The sequence below is a fragment of the Poecilia reticulata genome, linkage group LG1, assembly GCF_000633615.1.
Source record: "Poecilia reticulata strain Guanapo linkage group LG1, Guppy_female_1.0+MT, whole genome shotgun sequence".
Taxonomy (NCBI): domain Eukaryota; kingdom Metazoa; phylum Chordata; class Actinopteri; order Cyprinodontiformes; family Poeciliidae; genus Poecilia; species Poecilia reticulata.
The window spans coordinates 30,158,887-30,171,541 of record NC_024331.1 but is presented as its reverse complement, the minus strand read 5'-3'; the positions used below and the strand labels follow the sequence as shown (position 1 = coordinate 30,171,541).

Below are 12,655 nucleotides of genomic sequence, written 5' to 3'. Positions count from 1 at the left end.
TTGTTTTTTTGTGTGTTTTTTTAAAGTACTGGTTCCATTGTCTCTTACAATGGAAGAGACAATAAGAGACAATGGTTTGTAATCAAGAACCAGTCTGTTCTTGATTACAAAAATATCCTCTAGCGAGAGTAGCATTACTTCAACATAATTTTACTCACGTAAAATAACAAATAAAAAGTTGCTGGCCAGAGCATTACTCAAGTAAGAGTAATAAAGGATGAGAGAGAAGAGAGACAGACAACCAACGGGGACCGGGGACCGACTACCGGGGWTGTGACGTAATTACTACAAAACGGGAAATTTACAGGAAAATGCTGATACGGGAGAAGGGGTAAAATAAACATAAATAGTTTTCCGCCCAAAATGGGAAACTTGACAGGTATGCCAAAGACCGGACCCTAAACAGCAACTACTTACCGGACCAGAGAGGTGCGTGTCTTTCATTGTTTCCCCCAATAAGCTGAAGGTGACAGCAGCAGCACAAACACCAGCAGCTTCCTCTTCCTCCGTTTGGTCCACCTCATCTTCATTACTCCTTGTGATTTCTACATTCCCATCCATTTCAACGCGCTGCGGTTCAAATTGAAAAGGCTCGACTACGTTATTTATGGCTGTTTTAGCTAGTCGGAGCTAGCTCAATCAGACCTAGCACGCGCCATTTACCCAGAATGCATAGCAGCGTAAACAAACAAGCTCCTATGCCTTGCAGGAAAGCAAGAAAATGTAATTTTCATCAAGGTATAGTGAATTAGGGCCGTTGATAAAAAGATTTCAAGTCAGAACTCTGAGTTTAAAGTCAGATTGTATTTTTAGTATCTGAAATCCTCTTCTGTAGTATTTCTATATTTGCTCTAGAAACTAGACAAAAATACTTAGTAATATTGTGTATTTTTGCAGTCTACTTTACTATGATTCATAAATTTTWACTTAATAATGGAACAATTAAACACCTCTGAATATGATACTTAAAATGTTCACGGTTGGGCTGGTTATGATGGATGTTTCAGTGGCCTGGCAGTCAAACAAACTGGAATATGGCTCTGAAGAAAAGCAGAAGTAAGTCGATGAGAGCTTCGCTAGGCGCTGCAACAGCTTTGCCATATGAGAGCAGATAAGAATAACTGCTGAAGCCATACATCAAAACTCCACACCCTAAAAGCCCCGCAAGCACCATAAATCAAGCCTGGAGAAAAAAAAGGACAGAAACATAAAGAGTAAAGGGATTCCTTGTTTAAAAAAAAAACAAAGAGAAGGGGAATTCCGACAAATATTAGGAGGGGAGAAATGGRAAATTAGCAAACGAACCAGATGGAACGAGAATGGTGGTGCCCTAAAGGGTCTCTGAAGGGAAAGTGAGAGCAGAGCGGAGTTTTGTGGAGGAGGACTGAGAGGCCAAGACTTCCAGGAGTCACGGGGGSCCCCGACTGTGGCACCATTAGTCACTAAATCTCCTGTGACTGTTGACATGACTGACACCCAAGATCTCCAAACACAGTTAGGAAGTATAACGCGGTCGTGTCAGTCAGCATGAAACACCCCAGCATAAAAAAATACCTGAGGAAAATGACAAAAATGGCCACTTAAAGTGATATTTTCTTCCTAATCTTCCTCTACCGGCTCGAAAACACGCAGAGGGGGTTATCAGGCTTTGTGAGACTGGGTTGGATTTCTGGGGGGCTAAGAGCAGAGTGACCACAGACTTTGAAAGGGGATCCCCCTTCTCACGTACACACCTGTCTGCTTGGGATGCCACTTCACTTCAAACCCGTTCTCTGTGGTTCTGGAGTCTGGAGCCTTGCAGGAAGTGCATTCCCTTGTCTGCCACTCAGTGATCATGTAACACTCAACACTCCAGAGTCTCCTGTTCCTCCAAACCAATTGTTACTAATAAAAAAGGCTATTTTACCTACTAAAATGGCGTAAAAGTTATTCCAAAGGGTTTAATTATTCTCAGTTTCTTTTAGAGTTTCACAGAAAAATTGGCTGGTGATCAGAAACCCGCCAGTCTAAGTGCACTGCAAAAATACASAGCCTTACCAAGTATTTTTGGTCTAGTTTCTACTTCAAGTATTTTAGTTCAAAACTAACTTACAAGTAACATTTCAGCAAGATATTGGAGCTTGTTTTAAGTCAATAATTCCTTAACATTGATTTTTTTTTTTTTTAAAAGTGCTGGTTCCACTGTCTTTTACTATCTTTCTTGARTACAAAAATGCCCTCAAGCGAAAGTAGCACTACTTTGGAAAATCATCATAAAAGGCTTGAAAATATGAGTTTGTGTAATTAATCTACGTAATGTGTTCACTTAGGGAATTACCTGAACTTGATTCACTTTTTAATAACATTCTTATTGATAACATTTTTGGCAACACATACACGCATTGAAAATTTGAATTCTTCTTCTTTTGTTATTTCTTAAACTATTAATTTAGCTTGTACAACAGTGTAATATTTCCTTCATCTGTGGTGAACATTTTTATTTCCCCAGCTGGACACGGATATTAACAAGTTGTGAATCCACTTGTAAACGAAGGTATTTATTGCTTGACAGTCCCACTGTTTGAAAGCCTGAAGGGAGATTCTGACCTGGTCATCTTTCAGGGAAGTTACCGCCTTTCCAGCAGACAGCGAGTCCAACCCAACAAGAACTACAGTTTGTGTTTGAGGTCACTGCCATTATTAGAGGAGGAGGGTGAAATTTACCATTCAAACTGCTTTACAAAAACTCATCATTTGCTCAAAACACTAAGCAATACATCAGCAGTTCTGTAACATCCTGTTTCAGCTATGATTGCTATATGAAAAGAAAAGAGAAATAATTCAGATGAACGGTAGTCACTTCCTGTCTCCCTGCAACCTTTGAAGCAAATTTGTTTGATCTGTGAGCACAGAGGTGTCACAGATCACCTAAAGCAATGTGTAGAAACTTCTCAAACAGTAAAAAGAGAGACATGTTGAATGCACAAAGGATAGGCAAACTAAGCTGGTAAATCAGTGGTATACACTGCTAACCTAAAAGTTAGTTGCGCTAATCATAAACTTTAGTTCCATTAATGCTAAAGGACTACAACAACACAGTGTTTATGCTAAAGCGCTAACTCCAATTCAAATTATATTTGCCCTTAAAAAACTACAACTCTCAACCACCAATTTAGGTGTGACGTTATAATTTGCATGTTCTATGATTCCCTTTGATTATAGACGTTGTGTTTATTACTTAATTAAACTGTGAAATGGGTGAAATTAGTGCAGAGCTTCTAAAAGCATGTAGGTGTTCAACCCAAGTAGCATTTACAGCCATCATTGTTAATAATTATAACAAACATTTTAGAAATAATAAACAAGTAGCTTTTTAATATGAAGTTTTAGATTATTTATTTAAAGTTGTATGTTCTGTTTAAGAAAGAACATAGAACTTTAAAAGGAGATGATGGATTTCATTTTTATGACATATTAAGTGTAAGCTGCATTATGTGGTTGAGTAACTTCACAGTTCAAATATGTTGGATGGAAAGTTTGTTACCTGAAGCCCAAACTGGGCGGATAATCTCAGGTGCAAATCTCTTCTGACCTCAAGTTTTACCCTCAAACACAAACAGCTCACCTGCTTAGATTTATCAGGAGACAGTCTGACCATTAGCATGCACTGCAGTGGCATGTTGCTGCATGTCCAGGATGCTGCCACATCCAGCAGCAGAGACTTTTAACACTTCCCAGGAGTAATCTACCAGCTTAATCTCCACAGGATGTTTTGGTGTCACTGTTGGTTCATGAGTCTTACTATGAACCAAGTGAAACCAAGTGAAATACTTGTTTTATGGCTGGATTTTTAGCATTTGAGTAGCCTGTCACTAAAACGTTTTTGTTGTTTAATGAGTCCACTGTCAGAATCATAACCGGCATAAATCGTTTTAAAGGAAGAGCTTCTTATAATCATGTTAAATTGTACAGATTTAAGCATTTTTGAGAGGAATTATTTACAGATTGTATCTGTAAGAAATACAGATAAAATCTTAACTGCGAACTGTTAACTGCGAACAAAAATACAATCATATGCATGATGAACATAAGCATAAAGTACCAAATAAAATGCTTTGAATTGCTCCTGGTCAGTTTTCTGTAAACAGTTTGTCCCCAATTTTGGACATGCTATTTGGGTTTATAGCTAGCATTATTTTATGCAGACAGTAAAACAGCAACTCTGTTGTGTAAAGCTCCAAATATTATATTCTAGAACCATGAGTATCTATCTGATTGATGACCATTCAGCAGTCATGCTTAATGTTGGTTCCCCAACATTGAACACTTTTCATAAGTGTTCAATGTTCAATTACTCCTGAGAAGTGTTAAAAGTCTCTGCTGCTGGATGTGGCAGCATCCTGGACATGCAGCAACATGCCGCTGCAGTGCATGCTAATGGTCAGACTGTCTCCTGACGAAAAATAGATTTTTAAACTGTACATCTTCTTCCAGAAACGCACTGTTACTTCTGTCTCTCTCGTGGTATAAAAAGTTTGGAAGAAATCACCTTCAATTGTTGCACCTGCCTTAGAAATTTACTTTATTAGTTTGTGATACCATTTATTTTTATTGTTGTTTTCATGCACACAGCCAAAACAAAAAAGCTCTCATTCTTAAAACAGACTGCTGAGCTCTGGGTGTAAATGTTTTGCAGGCATTTTAAACGTGACATTTAAAAGCTTTGAGAATTTCCCTGAGGAAACAAGCTTTTTGTTCATGGACATTGAAGCAAATGGGAGTCCTTCACTTTTACAAACCCACAATAAGAGCTAGCTTTAGGTCTCCTCTGACCCCTGTCCTTTGAACCTGAAACCCTCTCCATTGCTGCGAACAGAGGCGGCACCGTGTCCCTGGTGTCGGTCATGGCCAGCTGCTCTAAGTCTTTGTGATGCAAACAGTTGTGACTGACAGAGAGCAGAACTTGTATATTTTTAGTGGCTATTAGGTAAAAGGCTTTGGGATTCTTACCGTTGTCCTCGACTGTGAAATAGAAGATATCACTTGTGGCGTTGCTCCCATCCAACAGCACATAACAGATCTTCATGTCGTTTATTTCAGCTGTTATGATGAACAGAGAGGAACAAAAACATAGATGAAATGACAGCATTTCTTTTGCAAACTTTTAGTTACTGATTTGGTAATGTAAACTGAAAAAACGTACGTCTGTGTGACATCACATTATCTTATCTATCCTCATTGTTTAACCATTCTGATTTTTAAGTCACTAATGAATAAAGGTAATACGTATGAATAAAATCAATAAAAGAAAGAAAAGCTAAAAATAAAAAAGCAATACTAAAGAAAAGTGAGCATGTAATTAGCTTTGATAATTTTCCAAGTCAAGGTAATCAAGGAAAAGAGTACAGAAAAGCAATTGTACTTCAAGAATATTTTCATTTTTTAATTTTCTGAATAAAATTAGAACTTTTAAACCAAAWTTTTCAACAATCATGTTTTTGCATGTATTCAGCTTCTCCCTGCTCCAACACTGATACAAATGACTGAATAACCTTCTCATCACATCAYCWARAGSCCTGGTAATAACTCTTTTGTTTTACTTGGATGTGTTGAACCAGGGAAACATCTAACATGTGCAGGAAACATGCAGACACTGATGTAATTGAACATCAGAGTGTGAAATAATTTCACGGTGTGCTGCTTGCTTACCTTGTGTGAAGGTGTTGATGCTATGATTGCCCAGCTCCACGTTCATGATGAAACCATGCAGCGGCTCCTCAGACACGCTATACTTCAGGACCTTCTGGGGGCTGTCTCTGTCCTCTGATCTAAGGACCTTGCTGGTAAAAACGAAGCCCAGGTGTCCCGTTTGGAGGACTCTCAATGAAGCCGCAGCTTTGTTGACCACAATCTGGGGCACGCCATTATCCACCGTGTTGATGTGGATGGTCATCATTTGAGGCTTGCGAGTCTCATACACCGTATCAGGAAAGACGTAAAAGTCTGTGTGAGTGCCGTCCGTGACTATGAAGGAAAAGCTGTCCTCGTTGGTCTCTGTGCCGTCATGTTTGTAGCTGATAAGGTTCTCATTCAGGTCCTGCTTGGTGAAGGATGTAATTGGCCGGCTGTTGTTGAAGAGCAGCTGGCCGTGCACGGGTACCTGCGTGACTGTGAAGYGGAGCAGGTTGTCAGGCGTGTCCCGATCCTCAGCCGTCAGCTCAAATGGTGTAATGAGTTTGGTTTCTCCCTCCTCCACAACCAGCTTGTGCACAGTGACAACAGGTTTTTTGTTGTCTACATCAGTGATGGACACTCTGAAGGTTCGGAAGACGGGATTGTAACCATCTGTCACCTCAAACTCAAAGCTATCCATTTTGACCTCGTCATCTGAGGTGTGGATGTAGTAGATCTTGTTGCCAGCCAGCTGCAGTTGGGTGAAGGTGGAAATGGGAACACCTGGGAGGTCAGTGCACTCTAAATGCCCCCGGCTGGGTGCTCTTGTGATGCTAAAGCTGAGATACTCATCAGGACTGTTGATGTCAGATGTGCTAAGGAGGTCGGTGGTGAGTGTTACTTTCCCCCCTTCTTTGAGTGTCACACCTTTGTTGATTACATCTGGGAAAACCATGTCAATGCTGCCAATGTTGATGTAAAAGTAGCGATCAATAAGAGGATTGATGCCATCTGTGACGTCAAATTTCAGCAGGTCTCGGATGCCCTCCTGRCCTGTGTGTACGTACAGAATGCGTTGCTTGTCTATTTCATCCTGTGTGAAGTTCATCCCCAGGGTTATGTTTCCCAAAACACTACCAAATTTGTTTATACGCTGAAGGTAGCCTTGCCCAGGACCATATCGYAGAACATACGTTAGTTCTYTATCTTCAGAGTCAAGGTCTGTTGCTTTTAAAGCCCTGTTACTGATGACCTTTGTCTCCCCAATCTCAACATCAAGGCCGTCATTTATAGCCATTCTTGGTGTCTCATCATCAACAGGAATAACAATGATGAGAACTGTTTTCTCTACTGCATGTTTTCCGTCGGAAAGCCTGATGTCAAAGCTGTCCTCTTTGGTCTCGGAGTCATCATGTTCATAGACGATGTTGRCTGCTTCTTTGATCTGTTCTAAGCTGAACCTTTCTACAGGGACAGTGCCTGTGCTTAGCTGTTGGATTATCGCCCCATGCTTGGGGTTTTTGATGATCTCAAAAAACAGCTCGTCCTCGGGGATGTCAGTGTCAGCTGCGTTCAAAACCGGAGTGTCAATCACTAAGTTCATGCCTTCCATTACYACAAACTCACGTGTGAAGATCTCCGGTTTCTCGTCATTGGCCGGAAKGATGACAATGTTGAGGAAGTGGCGTTCAGAGAAGTTGATGCCATCGGAGCAGCGGAACGTGAACTGATCCTCCACAGGTTCAACTCCTTTGTGGATGCTTTGGACGTAGTATATGTGACCAAGCAAAATGTCTTTAATGGTAAAGGCAGTGATGGCAGTACCAGCTCTTGATTTCTCAGATCCTGTGGCTGGGGAGATGTTTTCTACATAACCAGATGTTGGTTGGACAATAATGGTGCATAGGATGTCATCATTGTTGGTGTCAACATCCTCAGCTTGAATGTGATTTATGGTAATGACGTTCTTCTCTCCTTCCACCACAACAAATTGTCCCCCAACTCTGACAACAGGTGGGATGCTATCAACAGGAAGGATGGTCACATGAACTGTCACACCCTGGACTTTGTTGCCACCTACAACCCACTGTTCAGACATATCAGAAAGAGTTAGGTTGAAGGAATCGTGTACTTTGACTGGACCGATTTCACCAGAGGTGTGAGCATACACCACCACTCCGTTGATGATGTCCTCCTGGGTGAACCTCTCGGCTGGAGCTCCGTTAACTAGAATTTCRCCCAGCCTTGGAGGTTCCTCAACAATGAAAGCCAGCATGAGGTCATCCGTGTCCTTATCACGTCCTTGAATKACGTTACTTGTGATCTCCGTCGCTCCGTTCTCCAACACATCRATGGCGGCCCCCAACACGCCAGCTGGAAGCATGATAGTCGGGGTTTCGTCATCTACTGGCTCTATAATGACCCTAAGAGTAATGGGGACCTCATGGAAACCATCACTCACAGAAAGTTTGATTACATCRCTGAGAGATTCCTCTCCACCATGGAGGTAAGTCAAGAGGCCGTTTGCAATATCTTCGAGAGTGAACGTTTCACCATTTGACATATAAATGCCTAAATATTGCAGCTGTCCATATTTAGGAGCTTGGGTCAAAGTGAAGATAATATTTCCATCATCTGTATCTGTGTCAGTGGCGTACAACTCCTTGCTGCTAATTATAAAAATACTTGTTTCCTTGACAGTAAATCCTGTGTTGATAATTTCTGGGGGTTTGTTGTCAACTGGCTGGAGGAAAATTGTGAATAAGCCATCTGCTGAGTTACCAGCTGTGTCCTCCACAATGAATGTGAACTGAGCGACTTTTGGAGTGATGCCCAGTTCCTGGTTTGGAGGCTTGTAAGCTACTTTGTGGTGATTAACCTGGGCTTGTGTAAACTCTGTAATTACAGTGTCAGGGCTGTCAGTCAGTACAATCTTACCCAAGGGGGCTAGATTGTTCTCATCAGTATCGGTTGGTACTTTAGTGATTGTGTATTTCAGGTCTCTGTCGTCTGAATCCAGATCAGTATAACAYAAGAAATTCTTCCTGAAGAAAGTGAGCTCATATTCCTGGACGGTCATATGAAGCGTGGTGCCTGGGAACAGCACTGGGGGAAGGTCATCGACAGGGAAGATTTTAATGGTGAACGTGTGCTCACCYGACTGATTAGGGGGGTCGTTGTCATCCTGTACACGAAAYACAAACAAATCYGTCACTGTGGTGGTGCTGTGAGGTCCGACGTGTCGATAGAACAGCTTTCCATCGAGAATATCCTTCTGAGACCACTCAGTAACCACCTGCTCAAACATCTCATCTGTCTCACTGAACTTCCACTGAGAGGGGTCAGCGGGTGGCTCGACTTGCCTGAGTAAGAGCTCCCCCACGGTGGAGTATGGTGCTTCCAGAATGAACCTTATAAATGAGTCTTCTGAGTCAATATCTGTGGCACTCAGGATGAAGGGAGAGATCTGCATCATTTCTTTCTTAAACAGCACCAGACCGGTGTTGGCGTTGATTATTGGGGGCTCGTCATCAGTGGGAACAATAGTGATGGGAAACAAAAATTCCACTTCATTCCTTCTATCTGTCATTCTTAAAATAATGTTATCGCTGTAGGTGTCGCTGCCGTCATGCTGGTACACAACAATGCCAGCGTCCAGATCAGATGGCGTAAAAAATTTCCTGCGCACGCCGAGCACAGTCAGGTCTCCATGCTTCAGACCATCAACAACGGTAATCCTTACATCTTCCAGGTTATCCTCATCACTGATTTCCAAATTCTGGGAGCTGGACAGAGCTCGGGATTGGCCTTCAAACAGTAGCTGACCTGTATTTTTGGTTGCAACAGGAGCTAAGGTGTTCATAGGTTTCACCACTATCATAAAAGCAAATGGATCAGACACTCCGCCATCAGTATCTACAATTTCAAACTCTAATTGGAAAATCCTCTCTTGATCTGAATCCTCTGAGGGAGGTTTGTATGCTATTTTCAAATCTCTGATGTCCCTCTGGTTGAAGGAAGTGATGGGGAGATTCTGATCATCTGTGCTGATTATATAACCCTGCTGAGGGCTCAGAGGTGAAGTAATATTGAAAATCAAATTGTTTGGGTCAGATTCAACATCTTCAGCTGCCAGCATGTCGCTTGTAATAGCCGTCATCACAAACTGATCAACCTCCATCATCATCATGGCTACAAAGCTGGGTTTAGGAGCCGTGTTTTCTGCACCTTCTCTGATTCTGACCATTGTTTGGAAGTGCTCTTGCATTATTGTGCTGCCCTCATTATCCTGCAGCTCTACCATCATTGGAATATAGTCTCTGTTTGGTGATTTGGTTTTAGCAGTGTGTTTGTAGTGAATTCCCAGATTTACAAACTCATCACAATCAACCAGTTGGCCATTGGGGGGGCTATTGAAAAGCGTGCCATACCTGGGGAGRCCTCCGGCGCCGACCAGCRTGGTGATCTTACACTGCGTGACCCCATCCTCAAAGGAAAACTCCAGAGCCTTTTTGTCAATCGGGCTGCTGTCCCCATTGAGTTTCTCCACATTAAGAGGCATATTCCTGAGGAGGATCTCGAGCTGCTGGAAAACCACCTCCACTTCCAACATGAACGGGACGATAACCGTGTCTGTGTGGGAATCATAGCGAAGTTGCATCTTTATACGGTCCCTGCTGGGGCTCCGAGATCCAAAGTGAGTGTATTTCACTTCGTTTGCTCCAAATGAACAGGGAAACCTTTTCGGGGTCAGCATCCCAGGTTTCTGGGTCAGCGGGTCATTGTCCAAAACTGTTATGTGGCAGCGGTCGCCGGGCTGCACTTCTGTAATAAGGTCTTTCACAGGGTCCAAAAACACTGACCTCCCGAAAGGCACCCTGATCCCATTATTAGCGATGATGATGTCRTCTTCATTAGGTCCAGACTTGTGATAATAGAGGTGACTGGGATCAAAGGGCTCAGAAAATACTGAAACAAAACATGAACTGAGACACAGAGTCAAGAGCAGGCATCTAAGAAATGMCCACTTTTTGCAAAGTTGGGAACTTTGCAGACAACCAGCCATGTCCTCTGCTAGATGTCCTGGAGATTATATATATCACAGATTCTGCCTCTGGATGAAATAGTAATAAGAAATGATGAAAAAGGAGACGTCTTCCTGCTGGTTTGTGCCTTTGAATCGGTCCYTGTGTGTCTGTGTGGCCACACAGAGACACGAGTGTGTGAAGGCTGCAGGGCTGTGCAGGTAAGAATGAAACAGTAGACAGTGACAGGCTCTGACTCCTCCTTCTGTCAGCACAGAGGGGGGAGCCTCCAGCCCCCATGGCTAATTTAAGAAAGACCATTGGACAAGTCTGAAAAAGAGCTGCTCCAACCAACATTTACCCCCCTTCTCTTTCTTCATTAAAATTGCAACGGGAGAATAAAATAAACAAATAAACCAACTTTATTGGCATCTGTACAGTACGATTGTTGATTGTGTAAAATCGACAATCAAAATATAATTTGAAATTGAGAAAAAAATGTATACTTGACAAATGGTTCCTGTGTTTCATAATCTAATCAAACTATTGCCTATACATTAGAAATCATTTGTTTTTTTGCATTATCTTGCAAAGGTTTTATCTTGCAAACTTAAGTAAACATAAAAATGTACTTGCATATAACGTGTTTTGTTGAGGTGGAAAGCATAATTTATTGATAAACACTTGCAAATAAATAATCAGGCGTTATGTATCATGACGATCAGACGTAACGTCTACCTTCATAAGAAGCCTATTTATGCCACTCTGATGAAAAAAACAAACTTAAATCTGATAATTATGACTTAGCAATCTCATAAGTACTATCAGAGTCAGCCTGTAACTCTCTTTGTAATCCTAATGATTTATTTATCAAAAAGGTAAAGTTCGACAACTTAAATGAGGCAGTTTTACTTAGTATAAGCCTAGACAAAATATGTTGCTCCAAATCAGGACTACAAATAGACTTACTGCTGACTTATCTCTAAATGACGTTTACATGTAGATTTAATGTTAAAATCGGATGTACAGGACATTTAATGCAGAAGGCTCAGGTGCCTTCTAATGGCTTGATACATTTAAACTTAATTAATTAAACATAAAAAACAACAAAAAAAAGATTTGTATGTATTATGGCAAAAATCACATGGGCTCAATTTCTGATGAAAAAAAAAAATCAAGTCTGAAATTTCTTATGGGGCCAAATGTATTTACTTTTTGTAAATATGTATTCTGCCTTCAAAATAGTTTCTGTGGAATAGATGAAAACTATAAATGTAGAAATAAACTGCATTTCTATAATAGACAAAGGATCAGGATTCTGAAAAAAATATTTGAAGCTATATAAATAACTGATGATAAGCCATCATTCCAGTGAGAACATGAGGATCTGAACTCCTGGCGCAAAGTTGTGAGAAGATAAAAATACAGAGGAACCTTTAGGAACAGATTGTCCTCCCAGTTGATCCTAATTTTAATGCTTTAGTCTCCAGCATTTACCATTTCTTCATCATACTGAACATTAATGAAATATTAGTTTTAATTTACCAAACTTGCAAATAAAAAAAAAGGTGTTATATTCTCATATGTCTGCTGGCTGGACCTCTTGTCAATGGACATTTTAATTTAAAAGCACTCCTCAGAATGTCTGAATAATTCAGATTGTAAATGAGGAATAAACCCTTAATTGATTGAGGATAGAGATGTTTTAGGGCAACCTTCCTTGATGCATGGGCCAGATAGCAGAGATGCCGTTTGCATTCAGGCATTCTGTATCACACTTTTCATTGCATCCTCTAAATAAATCCTGGCCTCCTTACTTGTCCAAAAATACACGTGGGACACATACCAAATGGTGTAACTACAGAAACAAACCAATACTCTCCAGCGTTTATCTTACATTTCTTCCTTTAAAAAGAAGAAGCAGTAAACAAGGAGCTGTGGGCTCAGCCAGCAACTTATTTATCTGAAACTGAGTGATA

The 12,655-nt window shown here is 41.0% G+C and overlaps 1 protein-coding gene across 1 annotated transcript in view; it reads right to left on the bottom strand.

Annotated features, from left to right (window-relative positions):
• frem3 (Fras1 related extracellular matrix 3) overlaps positions 1 to 10,884 on the bottom strand; it is a 36,976-nt gene extending 26,092 nt beyond the window's left edge. The window contains exons 1-2 of the mRNA XM_008420082.2: positions 5,689 to 10,884; positions 4,990 to 5,079 (exon numbers count right to left, since the gene is read on the bottom strand). Of these exons, the coding sequence (XP_008418304.1) occupies positions 4,990 to 5,079; positions 5,689 to 10,717 (5,119 nt within the window). The 5' untranslated portion in view covers positions 10,718 to 10,884. The remainder of the gene's footprint in view (positions 1 to 4,989; positions 5,080 to 5,688) is intronic.
• Positions 10,885 to 12,655: the final 1,771 nt, after the last annotated feature.